At 53.1% G+C, this 20836-nt stretch overlaps 1 protein-coding gene and 1 non-coding gene across 4 annotated transcripts; both read right to left on the reverse strand.

Annotated features, from left to right (window-relative positions):
- Positions 1 to 380: 380 nt before the first annotated feature.
- BCKDHA (branched chain keto acid dehydrogenase E1 subunit alpha) lies at positions 381 to 20527 on the reverse strand. 3 transcript variants are annotated; one of them, XM_037039001.1, is made up of 11 exons: positions 20389 to 20472; positions 18021 to 18114; positions 11349 to 11531; positions 11146 to 11232; positions 9740 to 9931; positions 6321 to 6429; positions 4156 to 4317; positions 2287 to 2493; positions 1947 to 2088; positions 1622 to 1793; positions 381 to 907 (listed from the first exon to the last, which is right to left on the reverse strand). In XM_037039001.1, the coding sequence occupies exons 3-11, from the start codon at positions 11391 to 11393 to the stop codon at positions 737 to 739; spliced, it is 1287 nt and encodes a 428-aa protein (XP_036894896.1). In that variant the 5' UTR covers positions 11394 to 11531; positions 18021 to 18114; positions 20389 to 20472; the 3' UTR covers positions 381 to 736. The 3 variants fall into 3 exon arrangements, with proteins under 3 accessions (XP_036894896.1, XP_036894894.1, XP_036894895.1); XM_037038999.1 differs by lacking the exon at positions 18021 to 18114 and having other exon boundaries at positions 20389 to 20527; XM_037039000.1 differs by lacking the exons at positions 9740 to 9931; positions 18021 to 18114 and having other exon boundaries at positions 20389 to 20523.
- Positions 8025 to 8215, reverse strand: LOC118982103 (U2 spliceosomal RNA). Its single transcript, XR_005065482.1, has one exon. It is a non-coding gene; the product is annotated as a U2 spliceosomal RNA (small nuclear RNA).
- Positions 20528 to 20836: the final 309 nt, after the last annotated feature.

The raw sequence follows: 20836 nt of genomic DNA on the forward strand, positions 1-20836 counted from the left end.
TGTCCTTGCGCCTGGGGGGCCCAAGAAGTTACAAGGGCAGAGCTCAGCCAATCACGCGCAGCATACCCTGCCCTTTATACCAGACACCCCCCACCCAACCTTACTAGACAGGGCCAGCTCCAACAGCCTCCTGGCCACCTTGCTGGACACCAGGTTTGCCTCACCCTGTGGGAGAGCCGCAGTCCATCTCTGGAACACCTCCACCCCCAGCCTGTCTGCTGAGGCCAGCCCTCCACCTTGCACAAGTTTCCAGGGGAAGTAGACATCTCAACGGCCTTGGTCTTACAGATGAGTAAGCATCTGACTGAAGGGGCGGGGTCCCAAACCAGTCATGCAGGACTCACCTCCCACCCCCAAAACTCCAGGAAACAGACCAAAAATGGCACAGTGCCAAATGCAGAGACAGTTTATTCAATGCCTGCTGCCCACCTCTCACTCTGAGTAAGTTCCACAGGCTGACCTGCCATTCCTGCCCTCAGCCCAGAGGGGCTTCCAGTCATGGAGACACCCTTGTCTAGCCCCTGGGAGAAGGCACTGTAACCACAGTCAAAGTGGGGGCCACCAGGCCCCTCCCAGTGTAACAGCGGAAAGGAGCGGGGATGGTGAGCGGAAGCCCTGCCCCTTATCTCAGTTCTACCCCGAGTATCCTGGAGGGCGCTGGCTGCCAGCTCTCCAGCCCTCAGTCTGGGGCTGCCTCTCAGGGTACCTGAGACGGGTGGGGTGGGGTGGGCAGGGCTCACTTCTCGAAGTGGTCCAGGGGGTAGTGCTCCCCATAGGTCTGGAGGTGACGGGTCAGGGACTCTTGTTGCTTACGGAGCTGGGCAGGCATCTCCTGATACACATCGGAGAAGAGCAGGCTGGGATTGGGTTTCAGCTTCCGCTCAGCCTCCTCAAAGGCCTCCATCACCTAGGAGACATGGGACAGTAAGCAAGTAGCCAGCCTCCCACCCAGGACCCTGCCTCCTGCATGTGGGACCTTGGTGAGGTGTTAACCCACTTGAGCCTCTGTGCTCCCATCTATCTGGACAATGGAAATGACCACCGTGGTCACAGTGGGTACAGCTAACACCCCCATCAAGGACCCTGATCCCAGCATCTCCCTCCTTCGCAGGACCAGGCACTAAGACTAAGCCTGTGGAGTGGTTTAAGACCCAGCAGCCCTAAGAAGCAGGTAGCTTATAGTGGGGAAACCAAGGCACGGTGAAGGGACTGCCCATGACCATGTAGCTGGGGGCAGCAGTGCTGCCTGAGGCCAGGGTCTGCCCTCACCAACAGCCTGCATGGCCTCTGGCTGCTGAGGACCAGGGACAGGGAAGACAGCAGGCTGGCTGTGGGCGGGACACTCACACCGCATGCGGATTAAGTCACCTCGTCCTCAACCTTCTGAAGTAGGTACCCCAGGATCCCTCATGCCAAGGGCATGGCTAGGATGCAGCTGAGGTACATGTGCCCAGGCAGCATAGCTCTACATGCCACAGTCAGACATCACCAGGGCGTTCCCCGAGTCTCCTAGTTCAATATCCCCCAAATCCCAGCCTCTGCCCTTCCAGGGTTCCCCATGATGTACCACCTCAGGACATGCCCCTGAGGTGTCAGGTCTGCAACAGAAGGAGGCCCTCACCTTCTTGCGTGACTGCTTCCTCCAGGCCTTCTCCTGCTCATCATCCCACCAGCTGCGGTTCTGCATGTAGTGCCTCAGCCGGGAGATCGGGTGGTCCTGCTTGTCCCAGTAATTGACCTCGTCCACTGAGCGGTAGGCTGAGCTGTCGTCACTGGTGCTGTGGTGCCCAATCCTGCCCGGGGGAGGGCCATGGGCAAGGAATAAAGGCAAAGAAGGGGACACGACATGGGGTAATGAGGGTAGGCTTTAGGGATCCCAGCAATGGATGTAGGGAAGATGGTAGATGGCTGTCAAGGCTGGTGAGGGGGTCAGGGGAGGCAGGCACCTATAGGTCATGGCCTCAATGAGGAAGGGCTGATTCTCTGCCACAGCCCGTCGCCGGGCCTCCTTGGTGGCATTGTACACAGCGAACACGTCATTGCCATCCACACGGATTGACAGGATGCCGTACCCGGGGCCTCGAGCCGCTGTGGGGACAGAGAAACGCAGCTCAGACCCCACGGGTCAGATGAGGACAATGAGCAGGGAATGGGGGAGGGGAGGACAGCAAACAAAGCAGCGCTCCATTCACTGTCTCTTGCGACCTCCCCTGTGCCAGACCCGGCAGGCAGAGACCAGGAGAGCGGGGCTGGCAGGAAGGGAGAAGAGGCAGTACGGGCCCATACCGATGCCATCCCCGCGGTACTGCTCAGAGGTGGGCGTGGAGATGGCGTAGCCATTGTTTCGGCAGAAGAAGATGATGGGGCACTCCAGGGTAGCAGCAAAGTTGAAGCCAGCGTGGGCATCCCCCTCGCTGGCCGCCCCCTCCCCGAAGTAACAGATGACGATCCTGTTGGCATTGGCCCGCTTGGCCGCATAGGCTGCACCCACCGCTGCAGGGAGAGTGTGGTGAGCAGGGGCAGAGCCCCACACATTCTCATCTCTCCCCCTCACGAGACACACAGATGCAGATAGACACACACATGCATCACCCCAGCCCCAGGGGACAGAAAACGCCTGATACCCCGACAGTCCCCTTATACCCTGCCCACCCTGTCTTCTCCCCTCAGCTGACAGCAGCTCCATCCTTCCAACTCCTCAGGCCCAAAACTTCAGTACCATCTTTGACTCCTAACTCTGTCATCCCCACACCTACTCCACCTTCAACAGAGCCAGAACCTGATCCTTCACCTCACTGGCCCGAGCTAGGCCCCTCCTGTTGCCTTGAGGCAGCCAGAGGGCTGTTTAATGGTGAGCCAGGCCAAGTCACTGCACAGCTGACCACTCCCCCCACCCCCAGGGTCCCCATTCCACTCTGGGTTAAAGTAAAGGCCCTGAGGCCCTGCAGATCTGCACTCTCACATACACCTCTGATACCCTCCACCCCCATGCACAGCTGCCCCACTGGGCTCCTCCCTGCCCCCCAAGCACCTCAAACACAACAGGAAGGCCCCACCTCAAGATCCCAGCTGGCTCCGCCCACCCCACCTCCTGGTCTGTACTGAAATGTCACCCCGCCCTCCCCATCACACAGCACTCCCTCCCAGCCTCATCTTTCCCTGTAGGACCCCTGACGTGCTCCATGGGTCACATTTCATCTTGTTTATTGTCTCTCTCCCCTACCCCCATGTCAGCACCAGGAGGGCTGAGGATTTTGTCTCGTCTCTTTTTCACTCTATCTAGGGGGGTGCCCACACAGCAGGTACTCTGTATGTTTGGAACTGAGTGAATTAATAGTCACTCCAAAAGAAGGTGAGGGCCAGGGCCCCACCTTATGGAAACCCTACCTACCTTCAGCAAAAATGCCACCTCTACCCAGAAGGCTCCCCTGCGCACCTCCCACCTCCAAGACATGAACTGCTCACTGGTTTCCAAACAGAACGACATGCATGGATGCACATGGGGCCTTCCGGTGTGCTAGGCACTCTGCTCACCTAGCAGACACAGCAACTCATGTATCTGGGGGTGCCCCGAGCAGAGAAAGCCAAAGCCCAGTCGGAGCCTCGACCAAGGGCAGGCTCCAGAGGGCAGGGAGGGCAGCCCGCTTCCACGGACTGCCCTTCCTTGGCCCCCACGCTCTCCTTCCCAAGCAGTCATCTTGAACGGAAGCCACACCAACTGCTTGAAGTACTACGGGCTTCCAGAGTAAGCTGTAGGGGAGCTGGACTCTGAGGACTGAGGCAAAACGGGGCTGGGAGCAAGAAACCAGACTCTGTAGTCACAGTCCCCTACTTAAGTCCTGCTTTCCTCCCACCTGCTGGGTGACCTTTATCAAGGAACCTGGCATTTGCTCCTCCACATGCAGTGGGTTGTGTGTGTGTGGACAAACGGGGTAGGCACAAGTTTCGGAAACCAAAAATGTGGTCATGCTGGCTGAAGCCTGACAGACAGGCGAGGGCGACACCACAGTCCTCCTCCGAAGGGTCCCAGACAAGAGGGGTCTTGCTCTGACCATGTCACCAACCAGAAAGCTCCCCCCGATGGAGAAGGGCTGGGGCCTGCTCAGGGGTACAGCACTGGTCCTTGTCATCCAGGCCCAAGATGTGCATCCTCACCCTGAGGAATCTGTGTGGCCAGGGGAGAGGAGATGGTGACGAAGTGGCGCTCCTTGCAGCCATAGTGAACGGGCATCTGGCGCCCCTTGCTTGAGTCGCTCGCGTTGCCGTAGCACTGGGCCATGAACTGTTCCAGGGGGTAGTCCCGATACATCAGCACACCTGTGAGGGGCGGAGGCAGCAGTTGTTGGGAGAGAGGATCTCGGGGTGCAGAGCCCCGTGGGGGTCCCAAGGCAAGGCCCTTCCTGCCCGGGCTTCCAATTCCCCGTCTGTACAGTAAGGGAGCTGGATGAGACCAAGGGAAGCACACTGGGAGGCTAAGGGGACCAGCGAGTGCAGGACCCAGGTGGGCAGGCCAGTAAGCACAGGTCTGTCTCAAGAGAAAGGCCACTCTTCAGACCAACTGACTGCTACCCAGGAAGGCTAAACTGTCGAGTTTTTCAAAAAAAGAAACCTAGCTTGCTTTTTTTTTTTAATGAGAAACTACTTAAATTTTAAGTGTTTTAACTAATTACTTTGAAAAATCATCATATGAACCAACAAAAGTACAAGCCACTAGCTAACAACTTCTAGACTAACAAGAAAAACATTCAAACCTACTTATGACAGTAAAACCCTTGTTTAAACAAAATCTCTGGTGAATGCCCACCCACCACCATCAAAGAGCAGCTCACCACCAGGCTCTCTCACATGGCTGGTGGGCGGTCCCGGAGATGGCACAATCCGGTTGGGTACCCTTGTTCTCCCCTCCACAGTTGGGAGACAAAGAGTTGAGGACAGGGCACAGGGTCGGCCTCACCTCACCTAGCACAAGTGCTCTCAGCAGCTGTCCAGACACGGAGCTATGTGCTGACCAGTGGTGCCAAAGGGCCCCTCCGGCAGGGCAGCCAAGGCCCAAACAGCCCTGTGTGGACTGCCCAGCTGCCACCAGGATTCTGGGGCCCTCACTTGGCCCTTCCTGGAGCCCTCACCAGGAACCCCTTCAGCAAAACAGGCAGGAAGCACTCAGAAAACCTGGTGAGGGCCTCGTGTGCCACCTAGTGTCTGGGGAAATCTTCCTTGCTAACGATGCTGATCCACAGACCATCAGTGGGCACCTGTTGTCCTACAGCAAGTGGGGCAGGGGGTTCTGGTGCAGCAGAGGGGAGTAGGTAGTCCAGGAGTAGACCGCACCACTGCACCAGTCCGGGGAGGGCTCTGCACAGCCAGCCTGGCCAGGCCCTGCCTCCTTCCTGAAGAGCTGTCCCAGGACGAGAGGCCCCGGTCAAGACCTCACCTCTGACACTGCTTACCCCATGCCGGGTCCTGTACTAATGGGCTTTGCATCATCTGTCCCATGAAACCCCTCAACAGCCATGTTAAGTAACTGAGGAGCAATTCAGCAACTTGCCCACAGTCACAAACTACCCAAGAAGAAGGCTCAAGATTTGCCTCTCCGGCAGCCCCAGAGGGAGGCTGCTTTGCAAGGCCCCCAAGCCAAGCACCATTCTGGAACCAGCCCCTCAGCTCCCTGGGCTAGCTTCTTCACCCCAGTCACCCTTTCACGCACACTGATTTTCTTCAGTCCTAGCCTTTGATCCTTCTTTGCACTCAGAAGTGAGCCGGCTCCCTGGCTGGAACCTGCCAGGCCCTCCCATTTGCTTCTGTTCCCTGAAGGCTGCGGTGCCTGGAGAGAGGCCAGCAGAGCTCACACTGGGCAGAGGGGGGCCCACGGTACATGCCACACCTGCAGCTCAGCCTGCGCACACCGCATGGTCCCAGCAAGCCCACAGTGCAGAGATCATAATACCATCATCATCATCCTGATTCTGGAGAAGACTGACGTTCAGAGAAGGGAAGTGATTTGCCCCAAACCTGACAGCCAGTAGCCATGGACCGGTCAAGAGAAAACACTCTGAACCACAACAGTGCCCACCCTCCACAGAGGGGAAGCCCACCCCCTCTAAACTCTGGACCTGGCTTGGTTCTTTCTTACTTGAAAAGTTCTTCATCCAGCTCCTTGGACCCCCCACTGGCATCGTGCCACTCCTCCAAGAGCACACAGGGTAACTAATGAGGGCCTCGCCTTCATACCAGGAGGGACTGGACTTGACCTGCCTCGATGGGGACCCCAAACCCAGGCCTCTGGCACGTACTCCACAGGGCCAGGACATGGGCAGATGTACCTGCCTCCCGGTACTGGCCAAACACCAGGTCCGTGTTGTCCAGGGCTGCTGCGCTTCCCACATGCGTCCCCTCTTCACCATAGTTAGTCATGTAGAAGGAGATCCGGCCCTGTGGGTAGAGGGGAGTCCAGAAGCCCAGGCCTAGTTATGCTGGGCAACCAGTAAGAACTGTACAAATAGTGACCAACTTCTGATGACTCCACTGATCAGCAGATACTTCCTGAAGGCTGCTCTGGGCCAGGCCACGCTGGAGTCTCTGACTTCAGGGAGGAGCTGCCGGACTGATTAGAGCCAGAGTGAAGGGCCTGTGCGCAGGGGCTGTAAGGACGGACCCACCCCACCAAGGGGGGCACCAGGGAGGTGGGGGTGGATGGAGGTTCCCAGACAGAGAGAACAATAAAGGCCACGAGGCTGGAAGGAATGGGACAGGAAGTGGGTGGGGAAGGACGAGGCAGGAGTGACAGGCAGGACCCACGTCCTGCAGGGACTGAGATGTCCGAACTTTACCTGGAGAACAATGGGAACCTGGCCACGGCTGTCTTTGGGGAGTGACGTTTTAGAGACGTCTCTCAGGCTGCTACGTGGGAAATGGATACAAGAAACGGGACTGAGGACAGCAAGCCACACAAGAAGGGCGGCGGCCTGGCCTGGCAGTGCTGCCAGGCAGGGAGAGGAGCGGCTGGCTGACAGCCTCAGGCAGCAGTCCGCGTGCTCACTTCGGCAGCACATGTACTAAAAATGGACTGATGCAAACGTTAACATGGCCCTTACGCAAAGATGACGCGCAAATTCGTGGAGCACTCTCTGCATTTTTTATTTACAGTAGCCTAGATATGGAAGCAATCCCAAGTACCCATCAATAGACAACAGATAAAGAAGGTGTGGTAGAGCCCTGACCGATGTCACTCAGTTGGTTAGAGTGTCATCCCAATATGTCAGGGTTGTAGGTTCAATCCCTGGTCAAGCACATGAAGAAGCAACAAATGAATGCATCAACAGGTGGAATAACAAGTCAATCTCTCTAAATATCAATAAATTAAAAAAATAAGCCCTGGCTGGTGTGGCTCAGTGGACTGAGTGCCGACCTGCAAACCAAAGAGATGCTGGTACAATTCCCAATCAAGGCACATACCTGGGTTTCAGGCCAAGTCCCCAGTATGAGGCACGTGAGAGGCAATCACACACTGATGTTTCTGTCTCTCTCTTACTCTCTCCCTTCTCCTCTCTAAAAATAAATAAATAAAATCTTTAAAAAAAAATAACATGGAATGTCAACTATAATCAAAAACTAAAATTTCTGCGAACATTTTATTTATTTATTTTTAGAGAGAAGAGAAGGGAGGAAGAAAGAGAGGGAGAGAAAAATCAACGTGTGGTTGCCTCTTGCACATCCCCTACTGGGGCCCCGCAACCCAGGCATGTGCTGTGACTGGGAATCGGCCCTTTGCTTTGCAGACCCCACACTCAATCCACTGAGCTACACCAGCCAGGGCTGAAAACTAAAAAATTATTTTAATTAAATTTAAAAAAATTAAAAAGCACCAGCAGCAGCACCAGGGAGTGGCATACCCTCCTGGCTGGCTGTAAGCCTGGAACCAGAGCCTGGAAAAGCGAAACATTAGGTTCCCAGCCACCCTCACAGGATACAGCTCTAGCCATAGACTTAAATGGAAGTCTGATTTTGCATTGGAGGTTTTTTTTTTTTTTTAATGCACTGTTCCTGGAAGTACTGCAATACTGGGTGGATGCACTGAGTGGACAGAGCAAGCTCCTATTCCATATTCCAGCTCCAAAAACCCATTTAATATAATGTCCTCAGATAAAGGATGTATCAGGTACTAAACTGGTAAAAACAGATACTACACTTGACCTTAGCCAAAATGCTGAAAAGTGATGATTTTGCTTTCTTGAGTAAAAACAAGAAAAACAAACAAAAAAAACCCCTGCAGCTGGTGCCAGCCTTCCCCCTTCCTTTCCTCCTGCCCGGCACACACCGCGATGCCTGGAGCTGTGGCAGCTGTCTTGGAGCACGAGACAACAAGCACATGATGAAGGCCAACTCAACCGCGTTGGTGCTGCTGAGCAGCAGAAAAGATTTCTAACTAACTATACACGGACAGAGATGGGTGGGGGAAATGTAAACAGACAAATACCCAGGGACAGAGTGAATGCGAAAGTGATAGTGAGGGGTAAGGAGACAGAAATGAAATGCAGGTCTCCAGTGTGGGCAAATGGGTGGATGGTGGAACCCTTCACTGAGAACTGGCCTAACGGAGGAAGAGAAGTGGGCCTGGGAGCAAGATGCAGACAGGGAGTTTGGACAGGCTGAAGGTGGTGTAGGACATCAGGGTGAGAAGCCAAGCAGATCTGGGGCTAAGAGGTTAAGTCAGGTTGGAGATTTGGGGCACCCCTGGCATAGAAATAGAAATGAGCTCCCCAGAACTACGTGTAAAGTGAAACAGAGGGAGCTCGAACTGGCACCTGTGGGTGCTTGCGGCACAGTCACGTGTTCTACAGGACCGGCTCTCTATCACGGTGGGGGAACCAGATGGATAATGCTTTCTTCTAAGTGGGAAGCCAATTAAAAGCTAATTGACCTCTCAGAACAGAGTGAATGGGTAGAGGCCAGGTGCTGAGCACCTGGCAGGGCTGTGACACTGGCAAGGGTTAATGGCCTTAGGGGGCCCCTGAGCAAACAGCACCTGGGTTATTGGCCGAGGTCACTGGTTCCCACCCAGTATCCTATGCCTCTTCCTCTTTGCTAACAGATCTCTCATTCCACCACAGGTACCAACTGCCTAGACTAAAATACTACATTTCTTATTCTTCCTTGTACTAGGAGTGGCGGATAAAATGTGAAATTTTATTGGGACTACCTGGAAAGTTCTATAAAGATGGCTGTGGAGATACCTGGAATGCACCATATCTGACCTTCTACCTTCCTTCCACTTCCTTCCTGGAATGAGATGTGAGGGAGGGAGCCCCAGCAGCCATTAGGTTTCTGAGGGATCCTCAAGGCTAAAAGCCAACACTGGGTATCCAATGACACTGTGATGCCACTACACCCTCCTCAGACCACCTGTTTCCAGATTTCTTCTATGCAAGGGGAAAAACTATTAATCTGTTGAAACTACTGCTTTTGTTTTGTTAGGATTTTGGGGGGGGGAGGACGGGAGGAGGTCTGTTATTGCAGGTGAAAGTAGTCCCAGCTGACAGGATGAACCCTGATGGATGAGTTGACCTCACTGAGGGCTTCCTGTATCAGCTGATGGGCAGCAAGGGACTTTATATGCTGGTCCTCACAGAACTCCTACCCCGACCCTGTAAGGTGGATTCTCTTTTTATCCCCGTTTTTTTTTTAATATACTAAATAAACTGAGACAAAGACAAGAAAAATCAACTGCCCGGCCCAAACTCACAGCTCTGACTAGATCCACACCCGGGGGATTCCACAGCCATTTGTGCAGCCAATGCAGGGGCAGGAAGGAGCCCGGCTCGTATGAGGGTGGGCAGATGGCCTGGCCTGGCGCTGGGACTGTGGAGAAGGGAGTGAACTGCCAAGGCCACAGAGGAATAGGAGACAGGATGGACAGGAAGGGCCAGATGTGATCCTGTGGACACGGGAGCCAAAGAAAATGGCTGGGCAGGGTGGAGACCAGACCATCACCTGGAGAGCCACTGTGGAGTGTTCCTGGGAGCCAGGGTCCAGGAGTAGGCTTCCTGCCTGATCTGCTCAGTCCTGTCACCCAGGGGCTTCATGCAAATGCAAATTTCCTAGCCAATCCCCATGTGAGGGCCTGCCTACCCAGTATTCCTCCCCCTTTTCTAACAGAAAAAGGGGGCAGAATACTGCTCTGGGCCTGCTACTCTATTCCCTTGGTTCCTGGAGACAGGCACGTGGCCCCAGCCTGGCCTGTCACGGGATGGCTCAGGGAGGGGTCTGTGATCAAAGCGTGGCCAATCAGTATCAGCCCTGGGCTTCTGCTGCAACACTGGAGACCAATTTCTTTCCACCACTAAGGAGAAGGTTTAATTATTACAAGGCTGGTAGCCTCATGGCAAATAATAGCTAATATTTATCATGGACTAACTAAATGCCAAGTTCACTGTCCCTAAAGCCATTACATGCCACCATCAATCCTCATGACAACCCCACGCAGACCAGAAAACTGAAGCACTGAGAGGTCAAGCAGCTTTCCCAGGCCCACAAAGCCCAAAAGTGGCAGATGAGGACTTCAATCGTATGTTGAACCCTTTCTCTGCCACCTCTCCAGGAGCGTGGAGCTTCCAGAGCCCAAAGCTGCGTGAGAATGAAGGAAGCCAAGGCAAAGGAGAGAAGAAAAGACACTCAAAAGAGAGGAAAAGGTCTGGCGACATCTTTCAATTTCTGGACACAGCTGTGCCTGAAGACAGGGCCCTCTGAACTTGAAGTTACTTGAGTCCATACATTTCCTTCTTTGACTGGGTCTCTGTCTACTGAGGATCCCAGCATGTCTGCCATGGGGGCTCCGGGAAGCACCAAGGGTCTCCCTATTTCTCAGGACTGTGAGCTCCCAAAGAGAAGGACCCTCATGACTCCTACCTGCCCTCTCCTAGCACAGCTAAGCCCCCAGCCCAGCACACAATAGGTGTTTCCAGTGATCTGGTCCATCCTTCTGCCCCTGGCCAGGGTCCTTCCCACACTCTCCCTGTAGCGGCCCAAGAACTCTTGGAGAGTGGATCTCCATTCCACTCTTTCCTCCTTGGGGGCTACCTTTTGGCCCACGCACAGGCAGAGGGACCTCAGGTGATTCCCAGCTCCCCTCCCCAGCCTGTCCCCACGCACCTGCCGCTGGGACTCATAGAGGATGCGGTCCATGGTGTTGAGCAGCGTCATGCTCTTGTAGAACTTGAGTACCTTCTCCTGCGGCAGCTGCAGATGAAGGCACAGAGAGACATAGAGCCACTGGGACCAGAGAGGACACGGGCGAGGACATGGTCAAGGGGCCTGGGCATGGGAGGCAGGGGGTGAGGGAGGCGGCCTCTCACGTGGGGATCCTCGCTGGGATTGAGGATCTGGCCCTGCCGATCCATGACGCGGTAGATGGGGATCCCAGAGATGACATTGGGCTGGATGAATTCCAGCTTGTCTACGAACTCCGCCGAGGCCCCTGGGAACTGAGGCTTGTCGTCCAGGGATGAGAAGTGCTGCTGCTGCTGCCTCTGGGGGTGCTGGGAGGGGAGGGCAGACACCTGAGTAGAACAGCACTCAGGTTCGCACTGGCTCAACCCCGAGGGGCCAAGCAGTGGCCTGGTGGTTACGCCAACACAGACACAGAGGGTGTGAATTCCAGCTTCACCAAGTTCCCATTGTGTAACCTCAGGCAAGTTACTAGAATGTCTTTGAGTCTCAGTTCCTCATCCAATTGGGGTAAAAATAACATCTATCTCACAGGACTGTTGCAAAGGTTAAATATCTCAAAAAAGTGGCAGGCAGCTCAAGAACTGCCAGCTGTTACCACTATCAGAGGCCCAAACTCTTCACTCCGGCATTCAAAGCCTCCTCATTCTGGCTGCAGAGACCCCTGTCTGTCCATTTTGCACAGCTACGACAAGCACAGACGCTCCCACACAGAGCCCTCAAGTCACCTGGATGGGCTCTTTACTGCCCCCTGTGCCCAGCAGGGAGGTCACTCAGAACAGACCTCAGGCTGGGAGCTCCTGAGTCAGTCTGCCTGGGTTCAAATCCCTTGTTGGGTGACTATGGGAAAGCAACTTCCTGTTTGAAACAAGCCACCCCTTTCCCATCCCTAAAATGGAGAAAACTTCATAGAAATGTGGCAAGGCTAGAATGAGATCACGCACATAAAACGTCAGCGAAGCATTTGTAAGTCACACAGTAAATGCTCAGATAAATACTATGATTTCCACCATCTCATCACTGATGACATCTCTCTTCTACCTCTTCCCCTCGCCCCGGTGAAACCGCTCCACATGCATCACGCCCTCTCCGGGCCTGGCCTGACTCCCTCCACAAGCCCAGCCCGACTCACTCAATAAATATTTGAGCACCTGCTTTGTTCCAAGCCCTGAGCTGGGTTCTGGGGACCTAAAAGACACAAGACATCTGTCCCTCCTGCTAGAATGAAAGACAGATGCTGAACAAGTCCCGATGGGGTGAGCCATGTTCTCCTAGGGGAAGCCATAGAGCTCCGTGGAGTGGAGTGGAGTGCAAAGGAGGCCAGGCTTCTCTGAGAAATTGTCATGAGAGCTGAGCCCTGAAAAATACCCAGGGGCCAGAATAGCATTCGATGCCAGAAGAACGCAACATGAAAAGGCAAAATATGAAGAACAGTGTACCTCCCCCGTGGAACGTGGGAGGAGCTCAGAGTGGCTGGAGGAGACCTGTGGGGAGCACCACACCTGCTCAGATTAGAGGTCGCCTGGCAGGGAAAGCCCGTGAGAAGCCTCCATGTGTGGCAGAATATGAACCAATTCAATTTCTTAACTCTTGAGATAACCTTGAACTGGTCTCAGTATTCCAACAGCGCCCCTTGATTAAGCACTTACTGAGTACCAGGCTGAGCTCTGCATGCACAATTTTACTACTGTCCTTGAGTAAATGAGAAACCTATGGTTCAGGGAGGCAAAATAACCTGCCCTGTCCTGGCCCACAGGGCTAAAACTAAATAAATAAGTCAGGACTGGATTTAAACCTGGGCAGGACTGACACTCAGACCCCAAAACCCATGCTTCCTAACCCAACTGCCATTGCTGGCCTGGTTTCTACACACCTACATCTGTACTTCCCACTGGTCGCCAGAGTCCTCTTAGCTCATAGCGGTGGCTTCACTTCCAGCAGGAGCTGAAGAACGACTGAGCGTGCCATGAGCTGGACCTCACACATGGGGCGCAAGTGTGTTCCTCTCCTCCTCTCCTTTAATTACAGTGAAGAAGCCATCCAAGGTTCCGGGGGCACATGAACATGTGTGCATTTATCTGCAATTATACTTGTGAGGAAATTACACTCCCAGCAGCAAGGCAGGTCTGGGCCTCACATCACGGCAGACTCCCCTCCGCCTGCAAGCGCAGCAGCTAAACTCTGCAGACTGCACTCCCCCCCAGGGTCACACCTCCAAGCACTCCCACAGCCAGACCTTCCCGTCCACCTAAAGGGTCCTTTTGTGTCGTGTCTGTCTCCCACACACATCACAAGTTCCCCAAAGGTAGGGATTATGTCCAGGTTGATTACGGAGCAGGCGATGAATGAGTGGTTACATTCAAGGGCTCTGGAGTCCCACTGGCCTGGACTTCAATTTCTTAGCTCACTGTGTGGCCCTCTGCTACTACACACAGTCTCTTTGGATCTCCCCTCTGTAAAACGGCCATAGACCGCTGCTGCAAAAAATTCCTAAAATAAGACACCCAAAGAATTTGGTACAGGCACAGGACACACTGTGTGCCCGAAAACTGGTAGAAGGGAAAAACAAAATCCAGAGGATCAGGAGATGGGAAAAGGGAAACAACTGCACCTCAAGAGGCAGATGGGGCAAAGAGGAGCTAGGGAGAAGGACCGGCTGCACCTCACACTGAAGAGCGATGCAGGCCCCGGCAGACACTCCAGACCCGGACAGAGGCCCGGGGAGACACAGATGGAACAAGGGCTACAACCCTAAGGGAGTAGTCCAGAGGCCAGCAGGGGTTGGGAGGATAGGACCTCAGGGCTCCGCACAAGCCAGGATGTCAGGACAGGACTCTGCCTACAGAGACCAAAGAACTACTGAGAGGGTGTTGTGGTGCACCCCACACATTGGGGGTGAGCCTTGGGAGTGCCGTTCTCTCCTGGGCCACCCCAGGGCTCTGTACTGAGTCTGTGCGCTCTGAGAAAGGTTCAGCAGCGCCAGGTGCCAAGGAAATGCTCTACTACTGGAGTGGGTGGTAAATGCCTGCAGGGAAAGGATGCGACTCCACCCACTTTTTCTTTTGTTTTTGGTGAGGGGGTGGGTTTGCCCTGATGGCCAGTGATTTACAATGGCAGAGGCCACACAGATTTACACAGAGCCCTGAAACCACATGCTCTCCCAACACACAGGGAACAGGGAGGCCTGCCCTGGATGGTCTGATCTGCCTGGCAGGTCAGTGTCAAGGTGGCCCCTTGTGGAGCCACTCCCTAGGGCACCAAGATTAAGGGCGTGGACTGGAGCAGACCACTGCCCCTGGCTGTGCAACTAAGCCTCCCTGAGCTTCGGCTTCCTCATTCGTAAACAGACAGTAGGAACACCTATCTTACAGATGGTCATGAGGATTAATGACTCGATGGTGTAACTGCTCAGCCCAGTGTGAGAATGAACACTCAGTACACACAAGTAGCTGACTAGTGTATTTGACAACTGCTGTCAAAACAGGAAGGTACTGAATACTGGCTCCAAGTCACACCTGAACCGAGGGCTGCGACACTCAACATACGGGTTACAATCAAGAGGCAGGCAAGCTCAGAGGAGGCAGGGTGTTTAGTGGTAAATGCAGGGCAGAATGAGAGACACTAGAGCTAAACTGTCTGTGTCTGAATCCTGACTTTGTCCCTTTCCAGCCATGTCATTTGGGCAGGAGAGTTGCCCTGACCCTGGGCCCCCCTGTGGATAAAATAAGAATTGCTGCTCCACAGGAGTGGTGGTGGGGTAGGTACGACACCCTGCAGTAGCTCTGGGGGAACCTCCAGGACCAGCATCAGGTGGAGGATGAGGACAAGCTTCCAGGAGAAGGGGTGAAGCTGAGGCCTGCTGGGCAAGCCAGGGTGAGCCGGGCAAAGGCTGAGGGAAGAAACACTTCCGTCTCGGGGAACAACAACGGCTCTAAGCCAAAAGAACAGAGCCTGGGACTCTGGCACCAGGCCACCAGCTGCAGCACATTAATAATAACAGCTGGCAATGTGCTGGGCACGTTGCATTTTCTTTTGACCTATGTGCTCAATGAGCTCGCACAGCAGCCAGGGGAGGCAGGACCTATTATCACGTGGCAGTAAAACAGAGGTGGCCCCGAGGCCCGGAAGGGTTAAGTGACTGGACCAAGGCCACAGAGCTCATGAGTGGTGATGTCAGCACACGAAGCAAGGCAGCTGGACCACTACTGCCTAGGGAGGCTGGTGGGGCCCAGCCACGGAAGGCACTGCAGATGAGCCAATTAACCGAGCCCTCTGTACGCAGGACACTAAGGCCACCCAAACCTGCTCCCTCCCGGGGTCTGAGGCACTCTACCCTCAGGCACTCTACCCTCAAACAGCCCAAAGTTCTTCCAGGTCAGAAATGTCAGCGGCTTCATCAGTGGCCTGCCTCCTGGGGAGAGGCGGTTGCGGACACCAGGGAAGTGTGACTAATCAGCCTTTCTCTGGCCTCAGGGACCTGGGACCTGGGGGCTGGAGCAGCACTATGCTCTCCCAGGCACTGGAGTGTGAAGTGCTACGGGAGGCCGTCCTTTCCCAGCATTCATCAGGGTCACCCCAGACTTGCTGTCCCTGGAGGAAAACAACAGCCATTTCTTGAGCCCTTACTGAGCACATGGTATATGCAGTAAGTGCTTCATAAGAACCATTTCCTTTCTTCCTCACACCTCTCTGAAAGGGCACTCCCACGGTCCCTATTTCACAGATAGGGACTGCTGTTGAGATCAGGAAAGCTTCTCTGAGGAAGCAGCCTGCCCGCTGAAACCTTAAGGACCTGACACCTGAAGGACCGTATCCCCACAGAGGCTTCTGGGTAGCTTCTGTGGCTACCTGGCTATCCAAGGCGGGGGAAAAATGGCCAGCGGGGTTGAGGCCAGCTCTGTCACCCAGCTTTCCACCAGCCGGCCTGGGCAGAGGCTGGTGATGACAGCCAAGCCCAGACTGAGCTGGAAGTTGCAAGACCTAAACAAAGCCCTAATGCTCTCCTCCTGGCAGCCTGGTACTAGGAAAAGAAACTGGGCTATGGGCTCCAGGGCTCCAAGTTCACACCTCACCTCTCTGAGCCTCAGTTTCCTCACCTGTAATGAGAGAAAACTACCAGTAGGTACCTTGCAGTGTAGCTGTGTTAAATGTAACAAATGGGTACTATAAATTACAAAGTGTTTCATGATGTGAAAAGAAGCTGGGTTCCTTTGAAAAGAGACCAGGTTCCTTAAGACAAAGGCAAAAGGGAGATGGATACAAACGAATCAATAGTGACCATCCCCAATCACTCCACAATACACACTGGGCACCGGCCACTCAGAGACACTGCACAGGACACTGGAGCCCTTGGACTGGCTGCCCGAACAGCTGGGCCAGAGAAATAACATCACTGCTGATTTGCACAAACCAAGCTCCAGGTACTCCCTGACTTCCAACATGGCAGGGACTCTAGTCACCCACCTGCTACACTCAGAGAAGTGAAATGACCTGGCCGAGGTCCCATTTGTTTCTTGGGGTGCTGGCTGAGAAACTGACTCAGAACACCTTGACAAACTAGTTTTCCTTCCTCCTCTTCACCCTGAGCACTAATACATCTGCCAGCAACTGGAGGGGGAGAAAGGGAGGCAGAACCAGGCAAACGCCTCCGGGTGAAAGGACGGGCAAGCAGACAGGAAGAAGTCCGGTAGCCCAGCAGTCCTCCCGACCCAGCCTGTGCCAATAGCCCCACCTGTCCACCGCAACACAGCCTCCCAACCTTCCCTCAAGGCACTGACTGTCTGTCTCCTGGTTCCGCTGAAAATGCACTATCCAATTCGGCAGCCAGTGGCTATTCAAATTTAAATTCATTAAATACAGTCGTGGTCAGGTAGCTCAACTGGTTAGTGTCATCGGGATACGCCAAGGTGGCAGGTTTGATCCCCAGTTTCAGCACATATAAGAATTGACCAGTGAATGCATAAAGAGGTAGAACAATAAATCGTTGTCTCTCTCTCTCTCAAATCAATCAATTAAAACTTTAAAAAAATTAAATACAGGCCTGGCTGGTGTGGCTCAGTGGGTTGAGCACCAGCCTGTGAACCAAAGAGTCACTGGTTCGATTCCCCATCAGGGCACATGCCTGGGTTGCAGGCCAGGTCCCCAGTTGGGGGAATGCAAAAGGCAACCACATATTAATGTTTCTCTCTCTTTCTCCCTCCCTAAAAATAAACAAATTTTAAAACAGTTAAATATAGATGCTCCTTGACTTACAGTGGGGTTAAGTACTGATAAACCCACCACAAGCTGAAAATATCATAAATCAAAAATGTATTTAATGAGAGCTTTTTAAAAAAAAAATTTATTTATTTATCTTTAGAGAGGAAGGGAAGGAGAGAAGGAGAGAAATATCAATGTATGGTTGCCTCTCATGGGTCCCCTGCTGGGAACTGGCCTGCAACCCAGGCATGTGCCCTGACTGGGAATCAAACCGCGATCCTGTGGTTTGCAGGCCCGCACTCAATCCACTGAGCTAAACCAGCCAGGGCTCAAAAATGTATTTAAAACACCTAACCTGCCATGACCAGTATGGTTCAGTTAGTTGGGTGTCCTCCTATAAAGCAAAAGGTCACTGGTTCAAGTCCTAATCAGGGCACATGCCTAGGTATCTGGTTCAGTCCCCAGGCAGGGTGTGGACAAAAGGCAACAGCAAGAAGTTTCTCTCCTCTTTCTCCCTCCCTTCCCCTCTCTCAAACTGCCCCCCCAAAAACCCTAACCTACTGAACATCACAGCCTACCTTAAATGCGCTCAGAACACTTACATTGGCCTACAGCTGAGCGATTATCTTGAATTTCATCTCAAAGTAGTTGCCTTCTTCTTTTTCCTCTCACCAGAAGCAGAAGACACAGACGGGCCTTTTGCAGACATAAGATGTGAAAACACAAAGCACAATATCCAAAAATGCTGGCCACACAATGCACTGTGGTTGTTCGCCCTGAGGATCATGTGGCTGACTGGGAGCTGTGGCCCACTGCCTCTGCCTAGCACAACTTTTCTGGGAAAAGTTCAAAATCAAAGTCAGATTTCTAATGGATGTATATCACTTTCGCACCATTGTTAAAGCTAAAAGTTAAGACAACCATCTTAAGTTGGAAACTGTCTGTAAAGTGACAATTTCAGTTCCTCAGCAGCCACGTGTGGTTGGTGGCTATTATACTGGAGAGCCCAGATAAAGAACGCTTCCACCATCTCCAGAAGTTCTATAGGACAGCCCTGGCCTAAAATCTTCTTTGACTAATGCTACTATTCCTTCCCTCCACTCATAAACACAAAAGTACCATTTTTGATTTTAAAAGAACAAGTTGGAGAAATAAACGTGGGAAAGAAAAACGAGGACTCCAAAAATATGTAAAATTTTAAATTTTATGTATGTACTATACACACATAAAAAGGACTCTGGGAGACCTTCTCCTCCTCTCCACCCAAAAAAACAAAGGAGGGAAGTCAAGAGGGAAAGGAAGGGCAGCAGGGAGACTGGGCCAGAAGAAAGCTGATTTAATCAGTCCTAAATGACCTTTGCCCACTGCAGCCCTAGTGCAACCCAAGTGCAGCCCGAGTCCAGCCCACCTCCCGCCCCACTGGCCCAGCCAATGGGCTCCTGGGACTGAGATCCGCTATGGAGGATCTGACTGCACCCCTGACCCCAACCAAAAAAAAGGCGGATCCAAACCAGTCCAAAAAGCCCAAATATAGGAGACTGCCCTACCCCCATCCAGCTCCAGCAACCCTTCTCTTCCTCAGACCCTCCCCTCATTCAGCTCCATCCCCTTCACCCTCCTCCCCCGTTTCTCCTCCCAGCTACAGCTTCCACCTACATCTTTAAGCTTCCCTTCTTTCTGGATTGGAGGGTCAAAGGGTCAGAGAGTCAGAGGGTCAGAGGGTCAGGCCCAACCCCACAAGATCTCGACAGATTCCCTCCAGGGCCCTCATCAATCCATGCCTTCCCAAAGTCACATTTCTCCTCCCTCCTTCCCTCCACCCTCACTTTCAAAACCGGCCAACACTCCTACCGCCCTTAGCATAATGCCAGGCCCCGTTCTTAGCATTCCACACATTTAACTTTCACAACAACCCTATGAGGTGTCACTGGTAACATTTTACAGAGAAGAAAATTAGGTACAGAGAACAGCAGACCCTTACCCAAGGCTGTACAGCTAGAAAACAGCAGATTAGGGATATGAACCAATGGGATCCAGCTTCATATCCTTCTAAAAACTATTTTCTTATTGTGAGATTTTAGTTCCTAGCTCTCCTGCAACCTACAGGGCCTTCCAGCAAGAAGAAATGTGTGCAAAGTCCCCTGTGGATCTCTCTCTCTCTCCTTTTCTCCTCTCATAAATTCCATGTTTATTTATTGGTCTTTCCTGCAGCGTAACCATAAAAAACAAGGTCCCTGCCTTGGCATCTCATTAAGGGACACACATTCAAACGACTTTTTTGTGCAATTCATTTTAAAGATAATTTATTTATTTTTAAAGAGAGGGAGAAAGAGAAGGAAAGACCGATCGGTTGCCTCTCCCACGCCCCCACGCCCCCAAATGGGAACCTGGCTCCCAACCCAGCCATGGGCTCTGACCGGGAATCGAACCAGCAACCCCTCGGTCTGCATACTGGCTCTGAATCCAATGAGCTACACCAGTCGAGGCTATACAATTCATTTTAAAATCAGAATTGTAGCAAAGGAGCAAAGAAGTACAGGGCACTATTTTTTTTTTTAAATCCGTGATGGAAGACTTGATCTCTCGTTTCTCCTATTTGATGGGGAGGGGTCTCTATCGAAAACAAACTTACTAAAGCAGTTTTACTCCCCAACCCCTAAAGCAAAGGTCTCGCCTTTTTCCCAGGTCCCTCCAAGCAGTCATCGCCCCCGGCAACTAATGAGGAACCCCCCTCCGCTCCCTCTCTCCAAGTTTTCTCCGTCTCAAGAGGCCCCCAAAAAAGCTGCCTCACTTCTCCCCTAAGGAAGTCGAAGTTCTTCCGCTGAATGTTCTCTCCAAGTGGTTCTCCTAACACTTGTCACTTCTGTGACAGCCCTTCCTTCACTCTTTGCAGGAACCCCACACTCTGAAGATGGCGTTGACATCCCTATTCTCTGCTGGGGATAACCCCCTGGGACCCCAGGTACTCACAGATATAGCCATCCCCCGAACCCCAAGCCGCTGCAGGAGCAGGAAGCCAGCCTGGCCCCAATCTCGACGTGGTCTCCAGACCCGAGCCGCACCAGCCGCTAACGCCATCTTGACTAACAACTTCTAGACGAGACGCCCCTCTCCCTGTCGCTGTTGGAGGCTGCCCCTTCACTAGCCTGACTCAAGTACCAGCATCACTTTGCAAAGAAAGCATTTGCTATAGTCCTGAGGTTCCTAGGACACACATATGTGTGGATAAAACAACGTGGTTTCCAAAACAAATTACTCTGATAGCCTCACTGTCATTGTTTTTGTAACAGGCAAAGAAGAGGGCAACCTGACCAGAGCCTCAGCCATTTAGGGCCCGGGGCCTCGGGTGGGACAAGCCCTTGCCAAGAACCACCCCTTATTCGCTACTGTCCAATGGCTTTTCTGGAATTTAGAGGCC

Source organism: Sturnira hondurensis, unplaced genomic scaffold, assembly GCF_014824575.4.
Source record: "Sturnira hondurensis isolate 20B ecotype Veracruz unplaced genomic scaffold, ASM1482457v3 Scaffold0024912, whole genome shotgun sequence".
NCBI classification, from domain to species: Eukaryota; Metazoa; Chordata; class Mammalia; order Chiroptera; family Phyllostomidae; genus Sturnira; species Sturnira hondurensis.